This window comes from Dicentrarchus labrax, unplaced genomic scaffold (assembly GCF_905237075.1).
Source record: "Dicentrarchus labrax unplaced genomic scaffold, dlabrax2021, whole genome shotgun sequence".
Classification (NCBI taxonomy): Eukaryota; Metazoa; Chordata; class Actinopteri; family Moronidae; genus Dicentrarchus; species Dicentrarchus labrax.
In genome coordinates, this window is record NW_026136723.1 from 3,308,649 (window position 1) to 3,333,149 (window position 24,501).

Genomic DNA, 24,501 nt, shown 5'->3' on the forward strand with positions numbered 1-24,501 from the left:
TCTATCAAACAAGCCCAATGAAATAAATCAATTATCTAAATTACAAACATGTCGGGAGGCAGACACCCTCACCACATTCAAGAGTAGGCTTAAGACATTCCTCTTTGATAAAGCTTATAGTTAGGGCTGGATCAGGTGAGTCCTGAACCATCCCTTAGTTATGCTGCTATAGGCCTAGACTATCGGGGGATTTCCCATGGTGCACTGAGCTCCTCCCTTCCTCTCTCTTTCTGCACTCATTCATGTCCCATTAATGCATGTTACTAACTTCACTTCTTCCCCGGAGTTCTTGTGCTTTCTCGTCTCGCAGGTTCTTGTCGATCCTGATGGAGCCTCCTGCCATGGTCCTGCTAGATTGCCATTGCCAATACTGTTGTTGCTGTGCACCTGTCTGTCTGTCTCTCGCTCTCTCTCTCTCTCTCTCTCTCTCTCACCCCAACTGGTCGAGACAGACGACCACCCACCTAGAGCCGGAGGATCTGTCCTAGGTTTCTGCCTTTTAACAGGCAGTGTTTCCTTGCCCTTGTCGCCAAGTGCTTGCTCATGGTGGTACTGTTGGGTCTCTGTAATTAATGTTTTAAAGAGTTCGGTCTAGACCTGCTCTATTTGAAAAGTGTCCTGAGATAACTTCTGTTATGAATTGGCGCTATACAAATAAAATTGAATTGAATTGAATTGAATTAATCATATATTTTATTAATATTATTAATATAGATAAAAGTGACTATAATCCATTACAGAAATATTATTTTATTGTTAGGTTATATTTAGTAAAAATGTTATAAACTGTAATAATAAGACTATTCATAAACATTAGACTGAAGGATTACTAAAGTCCATTTAGATGATAAAAAACTTTTTTGATTTTGTAAGGTCACATTGATCCTATATAGAATACACTTTAATCATTAGTACACACGGCGTTGTTTCCAGAAATATCTGCGTCCACCAGGATTCACTGAAACGACCCAAAACGCTGTAGTACATATGCCAGGCCTGTATGTGGCGCTGTGACACCGCCACGCCAATTCAATTCAATTCAATTTTATTTGTATAGCGCGAATTCATAACAGAAGTTATCTCAGGACACTTTCCAAATAGAGCAGGTTAGACATAACTCCATATAACATTATTTACAGAGAGCCAACAGTACCACCATGAGCAAGCACTTGGCAACAAGGGCAAGGAAAAACTGCCTGTTAAAAGGCAGAAACCTAGGACAGATCCTTCGGCTCTAGGTGGGTGGTCGTCTGTCTCGACCAGTTGGGGTGAAAGAGAGAGACAGACAGACAGACAGACAGACAGACAGGTGCACAGCAACAACAGTAGCAACAACTACACTAATAGTAGTGACTGATGATGATGAACATGACAACTGTCTGTCTCTCTGTCTCTCTCTGTCTCTGTCTCTCTCTCTCTCTCTTTTACCTAGAGCCGAAGGATCTGTCTTAGGTTTCTGCCTTTTAACAGGCAGTTTTTCCTTGTCCTTGTCGCCAAGTGCTTGCTCATGGTGGTACTGTTGGGTCTCTGTAAATAATGTTATAAAGAGTTCAGTCTAGACCTGCTCTATTTGAAAAGTGTCCTGAGATAACTTCTGTTATGAATTGGTGCTATACAAATAAAATTAAGTTGAACTGAATTGAACAGCAACGATGGGGGACAATGAGCAGTGACAACAGCAACAACAGTAACCGTAGCTATAATAATACTTTATAATAATAATGACACTCATATCAGTGATATTGGCAAGTGTAGTCAAGCAGGACCATGGCAGGAGGCTCCACCAGGATCCATGAGAACCTGCGAGACGAGAAAGCACAAGAACTCCGGGGAAGAAGTGAAGTTAGTAACATGCATTAATGGAACATGAATGAGTGCAGAGAGAGAGAGGAAGGGAGGAGCTCAGTGCACCATGGGAAATCCCCCGATAGTCTAGGCCTATAGCAGCATAACTAAGGGATGGTTCAGGACTCACCTGATCCAGCCCTAACTATAAGCTTTATCAAAGAGGAATGTCTTAAGCCTACTCTTGAATGTGGTGAGGGTGTCTGCCTCTCGAACCACAAATGGAAGCTGGTTCCACAGGAGAGGAGCTTGGTAACTGAAGGCTCTGGCTCCTGTTCTACTTTTAGAGACTATAGGAACCACAAGTAGCCCAGCATTCAGAGAACGTAGTGTTCTAGTGGGGTAATAGGGTACTATGAGCTCTTTAAGATATGAAGGGGCCTGACCATGAAGAGCTTTGTAGGTGAGGCGGAGGATTGTAAATTCTATTCCACATTTTACAGGGAGCCAGTGCAGAGAAGCTAGTACAGGAGAGATATGATCTCTTTTTCTAGTTCCTGTCAGTACTCATGCTGCAGCGTTTTGAATTAATTGGAGCATTTTAATGGACTTATTTGGGCAACCTGATAATAAAGAGTTGCAGTAATCCAGCCTTGAAGTAACAAATGCATGGATTAGTTTTTCTGCATCTGTCTGTGATAGGATGTGTCTAATTTTTGTAATATTACGTAAATGAAAGAAGGCAGTCCTAGAGGTCTGCTTTATGTGGGAATTAAATGACAAATCCTGATCAAAGATAACTCCAAGATTCCTGACAGTGCTGCTAGAGGCCAAGGTAATGCCATCTAGAGTAACTATATCTTTAGACAGTGAGTCTCTAAGGTTTTTGGGGCCAAGTACAAGAATTTCGTTTTTTTCTGAGTTTAACATCAGAAAATTGCAGGTCATCCAGGATTTTATGTCCTTAAGACATGTTTGTAATTTAGATAATTGATTAATTTCATCGGGCTTGATCGATAGATATAACTGTGTATCATCTGCATAACAGTGAAAGTTAATGGAGTGATTCCTAATAATTTTGCCTAAAGGGAGCAAATATAAAGTAAATAGTATAGGTCCAAGTACAGAACCTTGTGGAACTCCATGACTAACTGTAGTATTTATTGAAGATTCATCGTTAACATGTACAAACTGCGAGCGATCTGATAAATATGACTTAAACCAGCTTAGTGCGGTTCCTTTAATGCCAATTTGATGCTCAAGTCTCTGTAAAAGAATATCATGGTCAATGGTGTCAAATGCATAATAATGTCATTATTAACTTTAACCAGAGCTGTCTCTGTGCTGTGATGAACTCTAAATCCTGACTGAAAATCCTCAAATAAACTATTGTTATGTAGAAAGTCACACAACTCTTTGGCGACTACTTTCTCCAGAATCTTAGAGAGGAAGGGGAGGTTAGAGATCGGTCTATAATTGGCTAAAGCCCCTGGGTCAAGAGTGGGCTTTTTAAGAAGGGGTTTAATTACAGCTACTTTAAAGGACTGTGGTCCATATCCTGATAATTAAGAAAGATTAATCATATCCAGTAAAGAAGTGCCAATTAAGGGTATGACTTCTTTATGCAGCCTAGTTGGGATCGGGTCTAATAGACAGGTTGATGGCTTCGATGAAGAAATGATTGAAATTAACTGATGAAGATCGATAGCAGAAAAACAGTCTAAATATATATCTGTTATATTAGTTAAAGTTCCTGAACTTGGAGAGCCACTGATAACTGTTGATGGCAGTTGGTGATTAATTTTCTCTCTAATAGTAATAATTTTATTAGAAAAGAAGCTCATGAAGTCATTGCTGCTTAAGTTTATGGGGATATGTGGCTCAATAGAGCTGTGACTCTCTGTCAGCCTGGCTACAGTGCTGAAGAGGAACCTAGGGTTGTTCTTATTTTCTTCTATTAGTGCTGAATAATAGGCTCCTCTGGCATTACGGAGGGCCTTTCTTTAGGTTTTAAGATTATTTTGCCAAATTGTGCGATATTCTGATAATTTGGAAGAGCGCCATTTCCTTTCAGATTTCCTAGCTTTTTGCTTTAATTGGCGGGTTTGGTGGTTGTACCACGGTGCTAGTCTCCTATGTTTTAATAATTTCCTATTTATAGGAGCGATAGAGTCTAATGTTCTTCGTAGTGAGCCTGCAGCACTATCAACAAGATTATTTTTTATTTTTTTGTCTTGTTTGTGTTTAAGGAGAGATTATTTTCCTGCTGCCTCTCTTCTTTATGCCGTCTCCTCCCCACAACTGATCAGTCCAATGACCGTGGTGTCGTCTGCAAACTTTATAATGCAGGTGTTGGTCTGGGAGGTCACACAGTCGTAGGTGAAGAGGGTGTAGAGACTCAGCACGCAGCCCTGGGGGGTCCCTGTGCTCACAGCTCTTATGCCTGATGTCCGGTCTCCAACTCTGACTGACTGGGGTCTTTCTATCTGTCTGTCTGTCTGTCTGTCTGTGAGGAAGTTCAGCATCCAGTTACAGAGGGAGGGTGTCAGTACAAGGGTGAGGAGCTTTTCAGAGGGAATGAATGGATTGACTGTGTTGAATGCTGATCTGTAGTCTGTCTAACTTTGTTATATTCAGACATTGAATTAAACACTGAAGGAATCTCCTCCTTAAATTTAGCTACAGCACTGTGAGATAGACATCTGCTGTAGGACGTTTTGCCTAATGGCTTATAATCTAATAGTATGAATTCAAAAGTTATTAAATAATGGTCAGATAGAAAAGTACAGAGCCCACCTGGTGACATTGGATAAAAAAAAAATAACGCGTGGCCACGAGATAGTAACGCGTGCCCACGCATTATTTTTACTATTTTTACTATCTCTCTTACTATCATTATTATTTTTTTATCCAATGTGGGCTCCGTAGAAAGGGATTATGTGGGAAGACTTTTAAATGTTCAATATCAATGCCATCTTATAGAACAAGGTCAAGAGTGTGATTAAGACAATGAGTGGGTTTATTTACACTCTGACAGAAGCCAATTGAGTCTATTAATGAGATGAAATAAAAAATAAAGTTAGTATATATTGTTTATATTGTTTGTATGTATTGTTTATATGTTTGTATATATTTGTTTATATTGTTTGTATATATTGTTTGTATATTTGTTTATATTGGTTGTATATATTGTTTATATTTTGTATGTATTCTTTATATTGTTTGTATATATTGTTTATATATTTTATATATATTCTTTATATTGTTTGTATATATTGTTTATATGTTTTTATATATTGTTTATATTGTTTGTATATATTTGTTTATATTGGTTGTATATATTGTTTATATTGTTTGTATATTTGTTTATATTGGTTGTATATATTGTTTATATTTTTGTATATATTTGTTTATATTGTTTGTATGTTTGTATATATTGTTTATATTGTTTGTATATATTGTTTATGTGTTTGTGTATATTTGTTTACATTTATACTGACAATATTGAACAATATAAAAATCTGTTAATCAAACTGATTCTGAAAAGTGAATAAAATAAAATGTTATTGTTTAAATAATTTGTTCTGATGATGTCAGAGGTTATGACTGATGCTTCATTACGTCACAAGCTAAGGGGCGGAGCTCACTCACACACACACACACACACACACAGTAACACACTCACACACACACACACACACACACACACACACACACACTCTCTCTCTCTCCGCTGCGGACTGTTGTTGTTCGTTACTGAAGCTAACAGCTAACAGCTAACAGACTGTGAGGATGTCGGAGGGACGCTCGTGCTGTTAACCTGTCAGCTGGTTATGTCATCTCCCTTTAACCCGGGTCATCTCCCTTTAACCCGGGTCATCTCCCTTTAACCCGGGTTAGCTGTCCTGCTCCGGGCTGTGGGGGAGGACGGGCTAGCTAGCCGCTTAGCTCAGTTAGCATGTTGCAGCTAATCGGCCAGTGTTGTTAATGTTAGCCCGTTAGCTTGTGTGTTAGTGTAGAAGCAGCCGTTTAGCCTGTTAGCACTTTCTATCCATATATAAATATATATCTGGGTATTATACGTTATAGTTGTTATATATTGTGTTTATGAGGGTTGTCTCTATCGAGGTCGTCACTGTGGTTGAGTGTGTAATGCTAACAGCTGTTAGCTGCTGTTAGCTGCTGTTAGCTGCTGTCTTTGTTCCATCAGCAGCAGGCGGTGTATGATGGGAGAGCAGGCTAGCTCTGTTAGCTTAGCTAGCAGCTAGATTAGAGTGGACACTGTTGTTTGTGAGTGTAGCAGCAGATGCTAAGCTAGTAGAGCTGAGCTCAGTGTTTTATTAGCAGCCGTTAGCTGACCTTCATCATCATCATCATCAGCTGGAGGCCTCGGGCTCGTTATGGCTGTGCTCTACCTGCTCCTCCTGTCAGGTGAGTCTGATCACCACTAATCAATACGATCAATAGGATCAATCTGCCAATGACTCTTTATTCCTCTCTGACATCACTTCCTGTTTGAACATCTGGATGTGAAACATTCAGTGTGCTGCCCAGTCCAAACCTATTGATTATTGATTATTGTCTATTTATAGATATACAATAGGATTTTTATTCCTCAACAATTCTAACGTAATCTGGATTGTATTAAACACAGTTACTGATGATGACTCAAAATGCAGTTTTCCAAATGATTAAACACTCAATAGTTTGTAAAGGATTGAAAACAGAAATCTGTTTTTTGCATTAGAAGATCATTTTTCTCAAATCAAAGCTATAAAAATCAAAAACATCTTTAAAGATGGAGTTATATATTAACATAGGAGCCCTTCTTTGATATCACATTAACAACGCTCTCAACCATTGAACCTGTAAGTCCATGTACAGTTTCTACCCCCCCATAGAGCTTCCTTTTAAGGATGCTCCACAGGTTCTCAGTAGGGTTGAGGTCAGGAGATGATGGTATCCCCACTGTGATTCTTTCTCCCTTAATGCCCATAGCAGCCTAGGCCTCATTTGTATTTGTTGCAGCATGATATGGTGCGTTGTCTTACATGAAAATGATTTTACTCCGGAGGGCACGGTTCTTCTTTTTATACCATGGGCAGTTAGGAACTTCACATATTTTGCAGAGGTCATTTTGACACCTTCAGGCACCTTAAAGGGGCCTACCAACTCACTTCCCATGATTCCAGCCCAAAACATCCTCCACCACCTCCTTGCTGACATCGCAGCCTTGTTTGGACAGGGTAGCCATTCAGAACTCCATCCATCTGGACCATCCAGTGTAGAACTCCATCCATCTGGACCATCCAGTGTAGAACTCCATCCATCTGGACCATCCAGTGTAGAACTCCATCCATCTGGACCATCCAGTGTAGAACTCCATCCATCTGGACCATCCAGTGTAGAACGGCATACATCCGTGAATAAAACTGTTCAACAATTAGTCTTCATGTATTTCTGAGCCCACTGCAATCATGTCTCATTGTTTAAGGGCGGCTGAAATACAGCTTTATGCACATCAGCAAGCCTCTGGAGGATCCTGCATCAAGAGGATCTTGGGACTCCAGTGTTCGCCATAATCAGTGGCTTTTTTACAACTGCTCTCTGAATACGATGAATTAGCCTTACAGAAACTTTCCTTAACACGCCTTTATCTGAACAAAGCCTCTGCGCTCTGAATCAGACACAAATTTTTTCATAGGACGATGATCTCTTTTAATATTTCGTAAAATATCCAGTGGTTTCATACCTATTGAAAGATACTGCACTATTTCATCTGCAGGAAGATCTTCCCCCCATATTGAATGAAACCTGTGACTTGCTTAATAATGTGGAACAACATCCTTTAGTTTCCCATTAATTAGGCTCACCTGGCAAACTAATAAAGACAGACCTGTCTGAGATTGATGTCAGTGATGTAAACAGACAGGAAGCAAACAATTAAAACCTTCATTGAAAAACCATAAATCAAGTGTTTGTTTAATTGAAATCATATTTGCATAATAATTTGGAACACGGTGTGTGTGTGTGTATGTACACACACATATATATATATGCACATATATATAAAACACAGCTTCTGTAACATTAGCTGCTAATACTAGTGCTAGCAGTAACTTTACTGTCAGTGCAGATGGTTGCATCAACGAGCTGCTCTCATTAATTACTACAATATGATCAATCAGTGGTGTTATCACATTTCCAGTCTGTTGTCTTCCTATTAACTGTGTCTGTGTGTTTCCCAGGATGCATTGCTGCGTCTCAGAGGAACGACAACGTCTACGTGTCAGGAATTTCTAATGGTGAGGTCACGCTTACGTCCTCAAACACAGTCGCCACGATGAAGAACATCTGCAGTGTGACTAACTGTCTGTCTGTCCCCGTCCTGTCTGTCTTTCAGCCTGTGGCGAGGTGGCGGAGCTCCTGCGGGCGTCCAGTGGGGTCATCACCAGTCCTGGGTGGCCCTTTCAGTATCCGGCCCGACTTAACTGCAGCTGGAACATTAGAGCGCGACCGGGAGACACCGTCACCATCAGGTAACTCTGTTTCCATGGTTACATCGGTCACAGTAAATATCAAAATATTTATTGTAAAAATAAATCTCTGATTTTCTTCACACCACATTTGTTAATATACATATATTAAGAAATCAACACATAACATATAACATGTTTAATCAATTAAAAATATCTAATCTATAATCAGAGCCACTATCATTTGAAAATGTTGAAGATAATCAATATTTGTCACACCCTGATCAATGCTAACTTTAGTAAGTAGTCAGTGTTGAACGTCCTCTTCCTTGTCCCGTAGTTTCCAGGACTTTGACCTCCAGGGTTCCCATCGGTGCTCCTCAGACTGGATGTCCATCAGCAGCTACAGAAGCCTGGACGGACTGCGGGTCTGTGGTTCTTCCCTGCCGCCCCCCTACATCTCTTCCCAGGACCACGTCTGGATCCACTTCCACTCTGATGACAGTCTGACGGGGAAAGGGTTCAGACTGTCCTACATCACTGGTAAGTAGTGATGGGAATTGATAAGAATTTAACGATTCCGATTCCATTATCGATATTACTTATCGATCCGATTCCATTATCGATATTACTTATCGATCCGATTCCTTATCGATTCTCTTAACGATTCTCTTATTGATTCTCATTGGGTGAGGGAATAAGTACAAATTTATTTGTTTGTTTGTATTAACTCGCTTTAATATCTGATCAGAAGACACAGCATAGAGTATACACAAATTATGTGTAGCAACCTCAGAACAAACCTAAAAGTAGGTGAGCTTGTGACATGTTTCAGGTCTGTGATCAGATTTCTCTTTTCAACCCCATACCAAGCAGGAATCAGATGATTTGTTAAACTGTCTCGGTTTGGGGTATTTTTGGTTGAGAGTCTTTATCATCTCCCTACAGAAAATATATGGTAGGACTAGGAATTAATAAAACAGAACTATACTGACATAAAAACATGCAACTTGTGTGCATGCATTTGTTATTTTCATTTGAAAAAACATGCTGGACAAAATACAGCAAATTAATCTACCGAAATTCAGAGGCATCTACTGTGGCAAACGGGTGCAAACCTTTACCACAAACTTAGTCACTGCTCGGTGACATTCGTTTATCCTCGCCTCGGTCATTTTATTCTTCCCTGCCTCTGTGAACGGAGTAGCTAGAGGTACACAAGAGCTAGTTGCTGCAGCCTCTGAGCCAGTGTGAGAGCCAGCCTTTGAGCCAGCCAGACTCTGGCTGTCATTATCATCTAAATTTGATGGACAATGACAATGGAGATTATTCGTATAGTAAAAGTTTACACAATGAAATGGCGCTCACATTAACTAAGTAGACAGGGGCTGTCCTGCCTGGAGAGTTTAAAGTTACCTTCGGCATTAATAACAGATGGCGTCCCGTTAGCTCCGCTGCTGCTTGACTCACTTGTCGCTAAGTTGTAGTGCATCAAAGACGTGACAGTCATGCAAATGAATTGCATGCTGTGTGGCCAAATGTTTCTGCATATTGGAGGTAGTTCCCCCCTTTGACGGAATGGAAACTTTACAAGTGTTGCAAGTGACCGTATTGCCGTCTTTTCGTGTGAAAACTTTAGAGCGCTTCTGCCTCGATGCCATGTTTGCTGCGTTCTGAACCAAAACAATGCAGCGCGTGTGTGACGTCATGACGCATTTGCAATGAGCGGAACCGATAAGCGGAATCGTTAAGCAGGCATGCTAACGGTTCCAAGGAATCGATTCACTGGGCACCGGTTCTGAAGAAGAACCGGTGCCTGATTCCCATCCCTACTGGTAAAGACTCAGGACTGAGGATTGTGTGATATAACAGCTGTTTACAGACTAACGTAATCCTGGATCAGAAGCCGAGGTAAATCCTCTCAGCTGATCCCTGAAGGACCTGAACTGGAGGATTTGTGAAGGATCAGTTTTATTGTTGCTGCATGGTCAGATTTGATTCAACTTTATTGTCATTGTAAGTACAGGTACAAAACAACGCAAAGCAGTTAGCATCAACCAGAAGTGCAAAGTAATTTACAAATGTACGGAAATATGTGAAGAAAAAGTAATAATAACATTATAGAAATATGAATATGCTGGCAAGATATTTACATTATGAACAGTATTAACAGAATAAATATATACAGCAATAAGTTAATATATTTACAGTATGAGTTCAGTGGGAGTTCAGGGGGGTGGGGGGTCTCATTGACCGGAAAAAAGCTGTTCCTGAACTTGCTAGTTCGTGAACGGAGAGTCCTGTAGCACCTCCCAGAGGGGAGGAGGGCAAACAGTTTGTGACCTGGGTGGGAGGTGACCCTCGCAATGCTGTGCGCCTTCCGCAGACATCACTTGCTGTGGACAGCTTCAATGCTGGGTAGAGGTGAACCAGTGATACGCTGGGCAGTTTTCACCACCCTCTGCAGAGTTTCCAGTCTGAGGCCGAGCAGTTTCCATACAGACTGTGATGCAGTATGGTAAGAATCCTCTCGATGGTGCAGCGGTAAAAGTTCACCAGGATGTGAGAAGACAGATGGGCCTTCTTGCTCAAGAAGAAGAGACACTGGTGAGCCTTCTTGATCAGTGTTGAGGTATTCAGGGTCCAAGAGAGGTCCTCAGAGATGTGGACACTCAGACTCGAAGTTGGGGACACGCTCAACCTCGGTTCCGTTAATACGGATGGGGGTGTGTGTGCCGCCATTTTTTCTGAAGTCCACAATGATCTATTTGGTCTTTGGTCTTCTTGGAGTTGATGGCCAGGTTGTTGTTGGCGCACCAAGTCACCAGGTGCCAGACCTCCACCCTGTAATCCGACTCGTCGTTGTCAGTGATGAGGCCAATCACCGTTGTGTCGTCCGCAAACTTGATGATGGTGTTGGAACCATGTACAGGTGTTCAGACGTGTGTGAAGAGGGAGTAGAGGAGGGGGCTCAGCACACAGCCCTGTGGGACACTGGTGTTCAGGTTTAGGGTTGAGGAGGTGTGGTTGTCTAACCGAACACATTGGGTGCTGATGCCAAGGTTGCTGAGTTTGGTGATCAGACCAGAGGAGAGGATGGTGTTGAATGCTGAACTGAAGTCAATCAACAGCATTCTCACATAGGTGTTACTGTGGTCCAGGTGGGAAAGGGCAGAGTGTAGCGCTGTAGAGATGGCGTCTTCTGTACTCCTGTTTTGGCAGTAGGCGAAATGGAGAGGGTCCAGTATGGGTGGTAGGCTGGTTTTGAGGTGAACCAGGACCAGCCTCTCAAAGCACTTCATGATGGTAGGGGTGAGTGCAACAGGGTGGAAGTTATTGAGGCTCCCTGCAGTTGAGTGTTTGGGCACCGGCACGATGGATGTGGTTTTGAAGCACGTAGGGACAACTGCTTGGGCCAGTGACAGGTTAAAGATGTCAGTTAGCTGTCCAACACAGGCCCTGAGCACACGTCCAGGGATGCCATCAAGACCAGCAGCCTTACATGCATTAGTCCTGCTCAGAGCAGCACACGAGGCGATGGTGGAAAGTGTGAGAAGTTGGTGGTCTGCAGGGAGCGCAGCCTTGGTCCCGCCTCCTGTTTCTCCCTTTCAAAGCGAGCATAGAAGTTATTGAGCTTGTCTGACAAGGAGGTGTCGCAGGCTGGTGTGGTTGTGTTGGTCGGCTTGTAGTCTGTGATGGCCTGGATGCCTTGCCACATGCGCCGGGGGGTCGGAGTTATTGTTGAAATGCTCCTCTATCCTTAGCTTGTGGCTGTGCTTGGCCTTCCTGATGACCCTCTTAGGGTTAGCCCTGGATGTGCTGTAAGCTTGTGCATCGCCAGATCTGAAAGCGGTGTCACGTGCCTTCAGCAGGAGGCCGACCTCCCAGTTCATCCATGGCTTCTGATTGCTTGTGGGTGGTGACACTGTCGATGTTGGTGTTTATGTTGTCCAGAACAGAGGAGGCATATGTATCAATGTCAATGTGTGAGTCCAGGGTGGCCTGAGTGGCAAACACACTCCAGTCTGTGTTTTCAAACCCTGTGCTGTAGTGTAGAGTCAGCTCCTTCTGGCCACACTTTAACAGTTCTTACAGCAGGTTTCACACGTTTGATGAGTGATGTGTATTGTCCAAGGTCTTGTCTCCTCTGCTGGGGCAGGAGACATGCTGGTGGAATTTGGAGAGTACAGTCTTCAGGTTGGTGTGGTTGAAATCACCCCCAACAATAAAGGCTGCCTCAGGATGTGAAGTTTGATGTTTGCTAATAGCAACATGCAGTTCTTTCATGGCAAGTTTAGCATTAGCATACAGGAGGATATAGGCTGCAGTCACAACAGTAGATGTAAACTCTCTGGGCAGACAGAAAGGACTACACTTCACCATGAGAAACTGTAGGTTAGCAGTGACTCCGGATTGTAGTAGTGTCCGTGCACCAAGCGTTCTGTCTGCCCGGAGGACACGGCGCCCCATTAGCTGAATTGCACTATCGGGGACGCCGCTGTTGAGCCATGTTTCAGTGAAGATAATGATGTTACAGTCCTTAATCCAACTGTGTGAGATGATCCGCAGCCGCAGTTCATCCATTTTGTTCACCAGATACCGAACATTGGCGAGGAAAATGCTGGGTAGAGATAGCCGATGAGGATTTAGCTTTAGCTTAGCTTGTAGCCCTCCTCTCCTCCCCTGCCTTTGTTTATGACCTCGGCGCCGCCGGCGAGCACTTTCGGTCAGGGTAGCCGGGTCGGTAGCCTCCGATGTGTAAGAGAATCGCCGATTAAAGTGCCAGGTTATGAGTGTATTATTTGTTACTGATCAATCAGTAAGCAATAATACACTGTCATCGTTACAGGTAAGCCAGAGGCATCCAGCTGTGATGTAGACCAGTTCCACTGTTCTAATGGGAAGTGCATCCCAGACTGGTGGCGCTGCAACTCCATGGATGAGTGCGGAGACAATTCAGATGAGGAACTGTGTGTGGACTCGCCGTTCTCCTTCCAGCCCTGCAGCCTGAACCAGTTCCCCTGCCTGTCCCGCTACACCCGGATCTACACCTGCCTGCCACACAGCCTGCGCTGCGACGGCAGCATCGACTGCCAGGTAACAAACCAGTTCACTCACAGGTAACAAACCAACCAGGTGGCTGTGGGTCAGTTACTCTTTAATAAAGCAGTGAACGGCGCTCTGTGCACGCAGGAACCCTGAAACAGCTCTAACAACACGTTCTAAATGTATGATTTGTTCAGGACCTTGGTGACGAGATCGACTGTGACGTTCCCACTTGTGGAGAATGGTTGAGGAACTTCTACGGCTCCTTCAGCTCTCCAAATTACCCTGACTTTTACCCTCCAGGAAGTAACTGCACCTGGCTGATAGACACCGGAGACCACAGAAAGGTAACCACAATCCTCTCCACAAAGACATGTCCCGCCAGTTCCTCCCTGAACTCAATGTAAAGAATTTTCTCATGTTCTTCGTGCAGGTCATCCTGAGGTTCACAGACTTTAAACTCGATGGGACGGGATATGGCGACTATGTGAAGGTCTATGACGGCCTGGAGGAGAACCCTCGCCGTCTCCTCAGGGTGCTGACCGCCTTCGATTCCAGAGCGCCAGTCGCTGTGGTTTCGTCCTCCGGTCAGCTCCGGGTTCACTTCTATGCTGACAAGATCAACGCTGCCAGAGGGTTTAACGTTACCTACCAGGTGTGTTTGATTGAACCTGTTAAACCCTTTAATGTGGTTCTGACTCTGTGTTGTTAAGGTGGTTCAATTCAATTCAATTTTATTTGTATAGCGCCAATTCATAACAGAAGTTATCTCAGGACACTTTTCAAATAGAGCAGGTCTAGACCGAACTCTTTAAAACATTAATTACAGAGACCCAACAGTACCACCATGAGCAAGCACTTGGCGACAAGGGCAAGGAAAAACTGCCTGTTAAAAGGCAGAAACCTAGGACAGATCCTCCGGCTCTAGGTGGGTGGTCGTCTGTCTCGACCAGTTGGGGTGAGAGAGAGAGAGAGAGAGAGAGAGCGAGAGACAGACAGACAGACAGACAGACAGACAGGTGCACAGCAACAACAGTATTAGCAATGGCAATCTAGCAGGACCATGGCAGGAGGCTCCACCAGGATCGACAAGAACCTGCGAGACGAGAAAGCACAAGAACTCCGGGGAAGAAGTGAAGTTAGTAACATGCATTAATGGGACATGAATGAGTGCAGAAAGAGAGAGGAAGGGAGGAGCTCAGTGCACCATGGGAAATCCCCCGATAGTCTAGGCCTATAGCAGCATACCTAAGGGATAGTTCAGGACTCACCTGATCCAGCCCTAACTATAAGCTTTATCAAAGAGGAATGTCTTAAGCCTACTCTTGAATGTGGTGAGGGTGTCTGCCTCCCGAACCACAAATGGAAGCTGGTTCCACAAGAGAGGAGCTTGGTAACTGAAGGCTCTGGCTCTTGTTCTACTTTTAGAGACTATAGGAACCACAAGTAGCCCAGCATTCAGAGAACGTAGTGTTCTAGAGGGGTAATAGGGTACTATGAGCTCTTTAAGATATGAAGGAGCCTGACCATGAAGAGCTTTATAGGTGAGGAGGAGGATTTTAAATTCTATTCTACATTTTACAGGGAGCCAATGCAGAGAAGCTAGTACAGGAGAGATGTGATCTCTTTTTCTAGTTCCTGTCAGTACTCATGCTGCAGCGTTCTGAATTAATTGGAGCGTTTTAATGTACTTATTGGGGCAACCTGATAATAAAGAGTTGCAGTAATCCAGCCTTGAAGTAACAAATGCATGGATTAGTTTTTCTGCATCTGTCTGTGATAGGATGTGTCTAATTTTTCTAATATTACGTAAATGAAAGAAGGCAGTCCTAGCGGTCTGCTTTATGTGGGAGTTAAATGACAAATCCTGATCAAAGATAACTCCAAGATTCCTGACAGTGGTGCTAGAGGCCAAGTTAATGCCATCTAGGGTAACTATATCTTTAGACAGTGAGTCTCTAAGGTTTTTGGGGCCCAAGAACAAGAATTTCGTTTTTTTCTGAGTTTAACATCAGAAAATTGCAGGTCATCCAGGATTTTATGTCCTTAAGACATGTTTGTAATTTAGATAATTGATTAATTTCATTGGGCTTGATTGATAGATATAACTGCGTATCATCTGCATAACAGTGAAAGTTAATGGAGTGATTCCCAATAATATTGCCTAAAGGGAGCATATATAAAGTAAATAGTATTGGTCCAAGTACAGAACCTTGTGGAACTCCATGACTAACTGTAGTACTTATTGAAGATTCATCGTTAACATGTACAAACTGCGAACGATCTGATAAATATGACTTAAACCAGCTTAGTGCGGTTCCTTTAATGCCAATTTGATGCTCAAGTCTCTCCAAAAGAATATTATGGTCAATGGTGTCAAATGCAGCACTAAGATCTAATAATACAAGTACAGAGACAAGTCCATTGTCAGAAGCAGTCAGAAGGTCATTATTAACTTTAACCAGAGCTGTCTCTGTGCTATGATGAACTCTAAATCCTGACTGAAAATCCTCAAATAAACTATTGTTATGTAGAAATTCACACAACTCTTTGGCGACTACTTTCTCCAGAATCTTAGAGAGGAAGGGGAGGTTAGAAATCCGTCTATAGTTGGCTAAAACCCCTGGGTCAAGAGTGGACTTTTTAAGAAGTTGTGTTTAACTTTTTTCTGTGGCTCTCTCCCTCTGTTTCCTTAAGGTGGACGGGTTCTGCTTGCCATGGGAAGTTCCCTGTGGGGGGAACTGGGGCTGTTACACTGAGCAGCAGCGCTGTGATGGGTACTGGCACTGTCCCAACGGTCGGGATGAGCTCAACTGTTCTTCGTGTCAGGAGGATGAGTTTCCCTGTTCCAGAAACGGAGCCTGTTATCCTCGTTCAGACCGTTGCAACTACCAGAACCGCTGCCCCAACGGTTCTGATGAGAAGAACTGCTTCTTCTGCCAGCCGGGGAACTTCCACTGCAAGGTAACAAAAACTGGGCTGCTGGTCAACATGGAACCAGAAAGCACTGTCATGATGTAGAACACAAACCAGTGTCAGGAAGTAGAACACAAACCAGGGTCAGGCTGTAGAACACAAACCAGTGTCAGGATGTAGAACACAAACCAGTGTCAGGCTGTAGAACACGAACCAGTGTCAGGCTGTAGAACACGAACCAGTGTCAGGCTGTAGAACACGAACCAGTGTCAGGCTGTAGAACACGAACCAGTGTCAGGCTGTAGAACACGAACCAGTGTCAGGAAGTAGAACACAAACCAGTGTCAGGAAGTAGAACACAAACCAGTGTCAGGATGTTGAACACAAATCACGGTCAGGCTGTAGAACACAAGCCAGTGTCAGGCTGTAGAACACAAACCAGTGTCAGGCTGTAGAACACAAACCAGTGTCAGGCTGTAGAACACAAACCAGTGTCAGGAAGTAGATCACAAACCAGTGTCAGGCTGTAGAACACGAACCAGTGTCAGGCTGTAGAACACGAACCAGTGTCAGGAAGTAGAACACAAACCAGTGTCAGGCTGTAGAACACAAACCAGTGTCAGGAAGTAGAACACAAACCAGTGTCAGGAAGTAGAACACAAACCAGTGTCAGGATGTAGAACACAAACCAGGGTCAGGCTGTAGAACACAAGCCAGTGTCAGGAAGTAGAACACGAACCAGTGTCAGGATGTAGAACACAAATCACGGTCAGGCTGTAGAACACAAGCCAGTGTCAGGAAGTAGAACACAAGCCAGGGTCAGGCTGTAGAACACAAACCAGTGTCAGGCTGTAGAACACAAGCCAGGGTCAGGCTGTAGAACACAAACCAGTGTCAGGAAGTAGATCACAAACCAGTGTCAGGCTGTAGAACACAAACCAGTGTCAGGAAGTAGATCACAAACCAGTGTCAGGCTGTAGAACACAAACCAGTGTCAGGCTGTAGAACACAAACCAGTGTCAGGCTGTAGAACACAAACCAGTGTCAGGAAGTAGAACACAAACCAGTGTCAGGAAGTAGAACACAAACCAGTGTCAGGATGTAGAACACGAACCAGTGTCAGGCTGTAGAACACGAACCAGTGTCAGGAAGTAGAACACAAACCAGTGTCAGGCTGTAGAACACAAACCAGTGTCAGGAAGTAGAACACAAACCAGTGTCAGGAAGTAGATCACAAACCAGTGTCAGGCTGTAGAACACAAACCAGTGTCAGGAAGTAGATCACAAACCAGTGTCAGAAAGTAGAACACAAACCAGGGTCAGGAAGTAGAACACAAACCAGTGTCAGGAAGTAGAACACAAACCAGTGTCAGGAAGTAGAACACAAACCAGTGTCAGGAAGTAGAACACAAACCAGTGTCAGGAAGTAGAACACAAACCAGTGTCAGGAAGTAGAACACAAACCAGGGTCAGGAAGTAGAACACAAACCAGTGTCAGGAAGTAGAACACAAACCAGTGTCAGGCTGTAGAACACAAACCAGGGTCAGGCTGTAGAACACAAACCAGGGTCCGGAAGTAGAACACAAGCCAGGGTCAGGCTGTAGAACACAAACCAGTCACAGGAAGTAGAACACAAACCAGGGTCAGGAAGTAGAACACAAGCCAGGGTCAGGGTGTAGAACACAAACCAGGGTCAGGAAGTAGAACACAAGCCAGGGTCAGGGTGTAGAACACAAACCAGGGTCAGGAAGTAGAACACAAGCCAGGGTCAGGCTGTAGAACACAAGCCAGGGTCAGGAAGTAGAACACAAACCAGTGTCAGGAAGTAGAACACAAACCAGGGTCAGGAAGTAGAACACAAGCCAGGGTCAGGCTGTAGAACACAAACCAGGGTCAGGAAGTAGAACACAAGCCAGGGTCAGGCTGTAGAACACAAGCCAGGGTCAGGAAGTAGAACACAAGCCAGGGTCAGGAAGTAGAACACAAACCAGTGTCAGGAAGTAGAACACAAACCAGGGTCAGGCTGTAGAACACAAACCAGTGTCAGGCTGTAGAACACAAACCAGTGTCAGGCTGTAGAACACAAACCAGTGTCAGGAAGTAGATCACAAACCAGTGTCAGGAAGTAGAACACAAACCAGGGTCAGGCTGTAGAACACAAACCAGTGTCAGGAAGTAGAACACAAACCAGGGTCAGGAAGTAGAACACAAGCCAGGGTCAGGGTGTAGAACACAAACCAGTGTCAGGACAGTATCTTCCTGCAGAATAACCACAGTGTGTCTGACCTCTGACCTTCCTACAGAATAACCGCTGTGTCTTTGAGTCGTGGGTGTGCGACGCTCAGGACGACTGCGGTGACGGCAGCGATGAGGAGAGTTGTCCCGTCATCGTTCCCACCAGAGTCATCACCGCCGCTGTCATCGGCAGCCTCATCTGTGGCCTCCTATTGGTCATCGCCCTCGGCTGCACCTGCAAACTCTACTCACTGCGCATGTTTGAACGCAGGTACACCTGTAAGCCTACAGCCTCTGACTGGTCAGTGCTCTCAGTGTGAGCTGTGATTGTAGCTTTGTGATTGGTCGTTGCAGGTCATTTGAGACCCAGCTGTCCAGAGTGGAGGCAGAACTACTGAGGAGGGAAGCTCCACCTTCTTATGGACAGCTGATTGCCCAGGGATTGATCCCACCTGTGGAGGATTTCCCAGTGTGCTCTGGGAGCCAGGTACATATATTACATTATATTACATTGTTTTACATTGTTTTACATTATATTACATTATATTACATTATATTATATTATATTACGTTATATTATATTACATTATTTTATATTATATTGTCTTAAATTATTATATTATATTATATTATATTATATTACATTATATTATATTGTTTTAAATTATTATATATTATATTACATTACATTATATTATATAACATTACATTATATTATATTACATTATTTTATATTATATTGTTTTAAATTATTATATTACATTGTATTATATTATTTTACATTATATTATATTACATTATATTATATTGTTTTAAATTATTATATATTATATTACATTACATTACATTACATTATATAACATTACATTATATTATATTACATTATATTATATTGTTTTAAATTATTATATATTATATTACATTACATTATATTATATAACATTACATTATATTATATTACATTATTGTGGTTTATATTGTATTGAAGAGAAACTGAAGTAAACTTTATTAGTCTCTGACTGCGCCCTCTCTGTCCTCAGGCTTCCGTCCTGGAAAACCTTCGCCTAGCTGTCCGCTCTCAGCTCGGCTTCACCTCCCTGAGACTCCCCTCCTCCGGTCGTCATAGCAACCTGTGGCGACGTCTGTTCACCTTCTCACGGTCCCGGCGATCGGGCTCTTTGGCTCTGGTTTCTGCTGACCTAGAGGACAGCGCCGGCACTGGGAGCACTGGGAGTTCTGGTTCAGACCTGCTGTCTCCGGACTCGGACGACACAGACACGGAAGGCGAGCGAGGGAGGGAGCGCGGCGTGGGCGCGGTGGGCGGGCCCGTCGCCCCCCTTCCCCAGAAGACTCCGCCCTCCACCGCCGTGGAGGCTGTGGTATCCGTGACGACTTCAGCGACCTCCCTTAACCCGACCGCTGGCTGCGACAGAAGCCGCGACAGGCCCAGAGAGGCCCCTCCCCCTTCCAGCTCGGTTGCCATGGTAACCTCCAGTCCAGATCCTGAATGTCGCAGTGACCCCTCAGAGCTCCAGGCTCCGCCCACCTCCGCCCTGCAGCGACTGGCCCGGAACCTGCACCGACTTGCCAGGAACCTGACTAGAACCAGCCAGAACCAGCAGGACCAGACCTGGACCAATCACAGTCCACTTCGGCAGCTGGAGACAGGAAGAGGCGGGATGGAGGCCGCCGAGCGGCGAGGAAGCAGAGAAGAAGAAGAAGACGTGGAGCTCCTGATCCCCGTCTCCGACTCTGACTCCTCCTCCTCCGCCTCCTCGGTCAGCGATGTCCGACAGCCGCTGCTGGAGCCACACCCCTCCTCTACCACGGGCCACGCCTCCCGCCATCACCGTGGCAACGGTTGTCGAGGAGGACGGGACGGGCCCTGTGAACACTGCGGGATGGTCCACACGGCTCACATCCCCGACGCCTGTCTGGAGGCCACAGGCAAAACGGAGAGCAGCGATGACGAGCTGCTGCTGCTCTGCTAACACGCTAACCTGCCGGGCTAACATGCTAACTGGCTAATACTGCTACACCTACAGTTAGCTAACATGCTAACTAACGCGGGTAACCTGCTAATGCTACCCTGTCCCTACTCTGACGGTTAGCTAACATGCTAACTGCCTGGCTAAGATTATTAATACTACCCTGACTCAACACTTCAGACAACTAGCCAACGTGCTACCATCTCACACTGGACTACAACTAGCCAACGTGCTACCATCTCACACTGGACTACAACTAGCCAACGTGCTACCATCTCACACTGGACTACAACTAGCCAACGTGCTACCATCTCACACTGGACTACAACTAGCCAACGTGCTACCATCTCACACTGGACTACAACTAGCCACAATGCTATCTCTTCAACTGAAATTAACAAGGGATGATCTAAATGCGTGTTAGCATGTGTTAGCATGTTAGCTGGATCAAAGGTTAGTGATGTCTGAGATGAACGGGCCAATCGGAGACCAGGGGATGTGATGTCACTGATTGGATTCTAATGTCGGTACGGCTGAAAATGTCCTCCCGTTGTTTCCGTCCGTTAAAGCGCTCCCCTCCTCCCTGCGGGCGGACTCGGTACGACTTGATGAACTTCCTCCTCGTTGGTACGACTGCAAACGGAGTCCTGACAGAACAAACTGTTGGTGAGAACATTAAACTAGGAACCTTCTCTGCCTCTGAACCGGGACGTGTCGCACTCAAACGGTCCCCCCGGTGCGCTGGTTAAAGTCGCTCCCTCCAGGATGTCGCTGGCTGTGTGTTTGTGAGGTTACGAAAGTGAAAATAATTCTTATTATTATTTAAATCAGGAAACTATTGATTGATCAATTAACGGGTTGAATGTGTGTTAATTGTTGCCATGGCGACTTCCTGCAGGGACTGAGTACAGAATGACGAGGGTCATGTGACCAGTGGAGGTAGCTAACGATAGCTGCTAGCTAGTCTGAATCTCAGTATTGATAAGTAGCAGATCATACTGATTGATTATCTACCAGATCAATCAATATTTATAGATGATATATTATACTGATGATAATAAGGTCAAAGGTCTAATAGGGAATAATTGATTGATCACCTTCCTCCATGGGTCATGTGACCCTGGTCATGCTCGTCATAGCAGTCTGTAGAGTCTAGTTTGGTTCTTTGACTGGTTCTAGATCAGATTCTACATCGGTCTGTTCATATCCAACATAAAGGACTCACAGAGACCAGACCCACAGAGTCAGACTCTCAGAACCAGACTCTCAGAACCAGACCCACAGAGTCAGACTCACAGAGTCAGACTCTCAGAACCAGACTCTCAGAACCAGACCCACAGAGTCAGACTCTCAGAACCAGACTCTCAGAACCAGACCCACAGAGTCAGACTCTCAGAACCAGACTCTCAGAACCAGACTCTCAGAACCAGACTCTCAGAACCAGACTCACAGAGTCAGACTCACAGAGTCAGACTCTCAGAACCAGACTCTCAGAACCAGACCCACAGAGTCAGACTCTCAGAACCAGACTCTCAGAACCAGACTCTCAGAACCAGACTCACAGAACCAGACTCACAGAGTCAGACTCACAGAGTCAGACTCTCAGAACCAGACCCACAGAGTCAGACTCACAGAGTCAGACTCACAGAACCAGACTCTCAGAACCAGACCCACAGAGTCAGACTCACAGAACCAGACCCACATAACCAGACTCACAGAACCAGACTCACAGAACCAGACTCTCAGAACCAGACTCTCAGAACCAGACTCACAGAACCAGACCCACAGAGTCAGACTCACAGAACCAGACCCACAGAACCAGACTCACAGAACCAGACTCACAGAACCAGACTCACAGAACCAGACTCTCAGAACCAGACTCTCAGAACCAGACTCACAGATCCAGACCCACAAAACCAGTCAGAAGGTTCCGTACAAACAGAACAAAGAAAGTTCTGTATTGTAAACAATTCAACTCCTTTTGATTTCCTCCTCTTCTTCCTCTTCCTCCTCCTCTTCCTCTTCCTCCTCAGACTGAAGCCATTCAAACTGACCCGTCTGTATTTTTGTTTTTGGTACTCAGATCTCAGCTGACCTCGTGTGAGTGTGACTGTGTATATTTATTATTATTGTTATTGTTATTATTATTATTATTATTATTAATATGATTGTGGTTATTATTATTATTGTTGTTGTTATTTGTTGTTGTGTAGATGTTTTTCTGACCTGCATGAAGTTCTTTGGTGTTAGTTTTTCTTTGAGTCTGTAAAGTAAGAAACTGTTTAACTGCACTAAAGATTAAAGTTCCTGTTTCAGTCCGTCCTTGTTCTCTGATTGTAATATTATTATATTATCTAGGTAGGTAGGTAGGTAGGTAGATAGATAGATAGATAGATAGATAGATAGATACTTTATTTATCCCAAGGGAAATTCAAAAATATTATATATATATATATATATATAATACTGCTGTCAGTTAAACGCATGATTAACGGCGTTAACGCAAACCCATTTTAACGGCATCAATTTTTTTATTGAGAGATTAACGTATCCGTTCTTTTGATCCCTTAGAAAGGGCTGTTGAAGGGGCTGTTTATGTGACAAAGTATTTGTTTCACCCTTTTATTGATGGACAGTGTTACAGTGTGAGAGATTATTTGCTCCAAGTGTGAATGTTAGTGTGAAATTGAACACTACAGTATATGCCAATGTTGTTTTCAATAAAAACAACATTTGCACAAAGCAAGCCGATCCACTTTTCCATGTTGATAAGAGCATTAAAATGAGAAAAAGTAATGGGACAAAAGAAATCAAGGGACATTTAGAATAGATAAATATGTGCGATTAATTGCGAGTTAATTATGACTTTAATGCGATTAATCGCGATTAAATATTTTAATCGTTTGACAGCACTAATGTATAATATATAATATTATATATATATATATTATAATAAACACTGCCGCACTCTGCTGGTCACATTGGACACTGCTTCATTTTTATTCTTCACACATTTAAAACATTATCAACATATTCTCACAGTCACAGAAAGAAAAGTTTAATCAACTGATGAACTTCAAAACCTCCAGTGTGAAACATATCTACAGGTGTGTTTTCATTATTGTTTAATCAGCTGATTATAAGAACGTGTGTTTGTTACCTTAGAATGAGACGTTTTTATCTACAGAGGGAGCGGGTCCTGGTGGAGTCCGCCATGTTTCTACAGTAGCCCAGAACGGACAAACCAAACACTGACTGTAGATTGGAACTTTTGGCTGAGCTGTATTCAGTTTGTTTTGATCTGAAACTTCACCACTAGAGGGCAATGAATGTACACACTGGCCCTTTAATGCTTTAGATTGAAATATTTAAATATTGATACAAAATATAATAAATATAATTAATCTGGATCATATCTGAGCAGAAAACATAAAACTGTAAGAATATATATTCTGAAACATCTCCGACAAGTTCTGATAAATTGGCTGTTTATTAAAGAACAAAGAAAGAACCTTCAGTTTAAACATTCAAAAAGATTCAGTGAAACTTGTCAGCAATACTATTCAATTCAATTCCATTTTATTTGTATAGCGCCAATTCATAAGAGAAGTTATCTCAGGACACTTTTCAAATAGAGCAGGTCTAGACCGAACTCCTTATAACATTATTTACAGAGACCCAACAGTACCACCATGAGCAAGACCTTGGCAACAAGGGTTAAAAGGCAGAAACCTAGGACAGATCCTTCGGCTCTGGGTGGGTGGTCGTCTGTCTCGACCAGTTGGGGTGAGAGAGAGAGAGAGAGAGAGAGAGAGAGAGAGAGAGAGAGAGACAGACAGACAGACAGAGACAGACAGGTGCAAAGCAACAACAGTATTGGCAATGGCAATCTAGCAGGACCATGGCAGGAGGCTCCACCAGGATCGATAAGAACCTGCGAGACGAGAAAGCACAAGAACTCCGGGGAAGAAGTGAAGTTAGTAACATGCATTAATGGGACATGAATGAGTGCAGAAAGAGAGAGGAAGGGAGGAGCTCAGTGCACCATGGGAAA

General features: G+C 43.6%; 1 protein-coding gene across 2 annotated transcripts; it reads left to right on the forward strand.

Annotated features, from left to right (window-relative positions):
* The first annotated feature begins 5,470 nt into the window (after positions 1-5,470).
* lrp12 (low density lipoprotein receptor-related protein 12) lies at positions 5,471-22,765 on the forward strand. 2 transcript variants are annotated; one of them, XM_051390705.1, is made up of 11 exons: positions 5,471-6,216; positions 8,034-8,090; positions 8,189-8,324; positions 8,602-8,804; positions 13,111-13,358; positions 13,505-13,654; positions 13,741-13,962; positions 16,005-16,271; positions 18,528-18,730; positions 18,793-18,946; positions 19,500-22,765. In XM_051390705.1, the coding sequence occupies exons 1-11, from the start codon at positions 6,186-6,188 to the stop codon at positions 20,448-20,450; spliced, it is 2,622 nt and encodes an 873-aa protein (XP_051246665.1). In that variant the 5' UTR covers positions 5,471-6,185; the 3' UTR covers positions 20,451-22,765. The 2 variants fall into 2 exon arrangements, with proteins under 2 accessions (XP_051246665.1, XP_051246666.1); XM_051390706.1 differs by having other exon boundaries at positions 5,472-6,216; positions 18,814-18,946.
* Positions 22,766-24,501: the final 1,736 nt, after the last annotated feature.

Excerpts from the sequence above, each read along its gene's own strand:
- lrp12 (XM_051390705.1), top strand. The coding sequence starts at position 6,186 with ATGGCTGTGCTCTACCTGCTCCTCCTGTCAG. Across the intron at positions 8,805-13,110 it reads CAGACTGTCCTACATCACTG|GTAAGCCAGAGGCATCCAGC; the intron begins GTAAGTAGTGAT and ends TCATCGTTACAG. Across the intron at positions 18,731-18,792 it reads CTGCGCATGTTTGAACGCAG|CTTTGTGATTGGTCGTTGCA; the intron begins GTACACCTGTAA and ends CTGTGATTGTAG.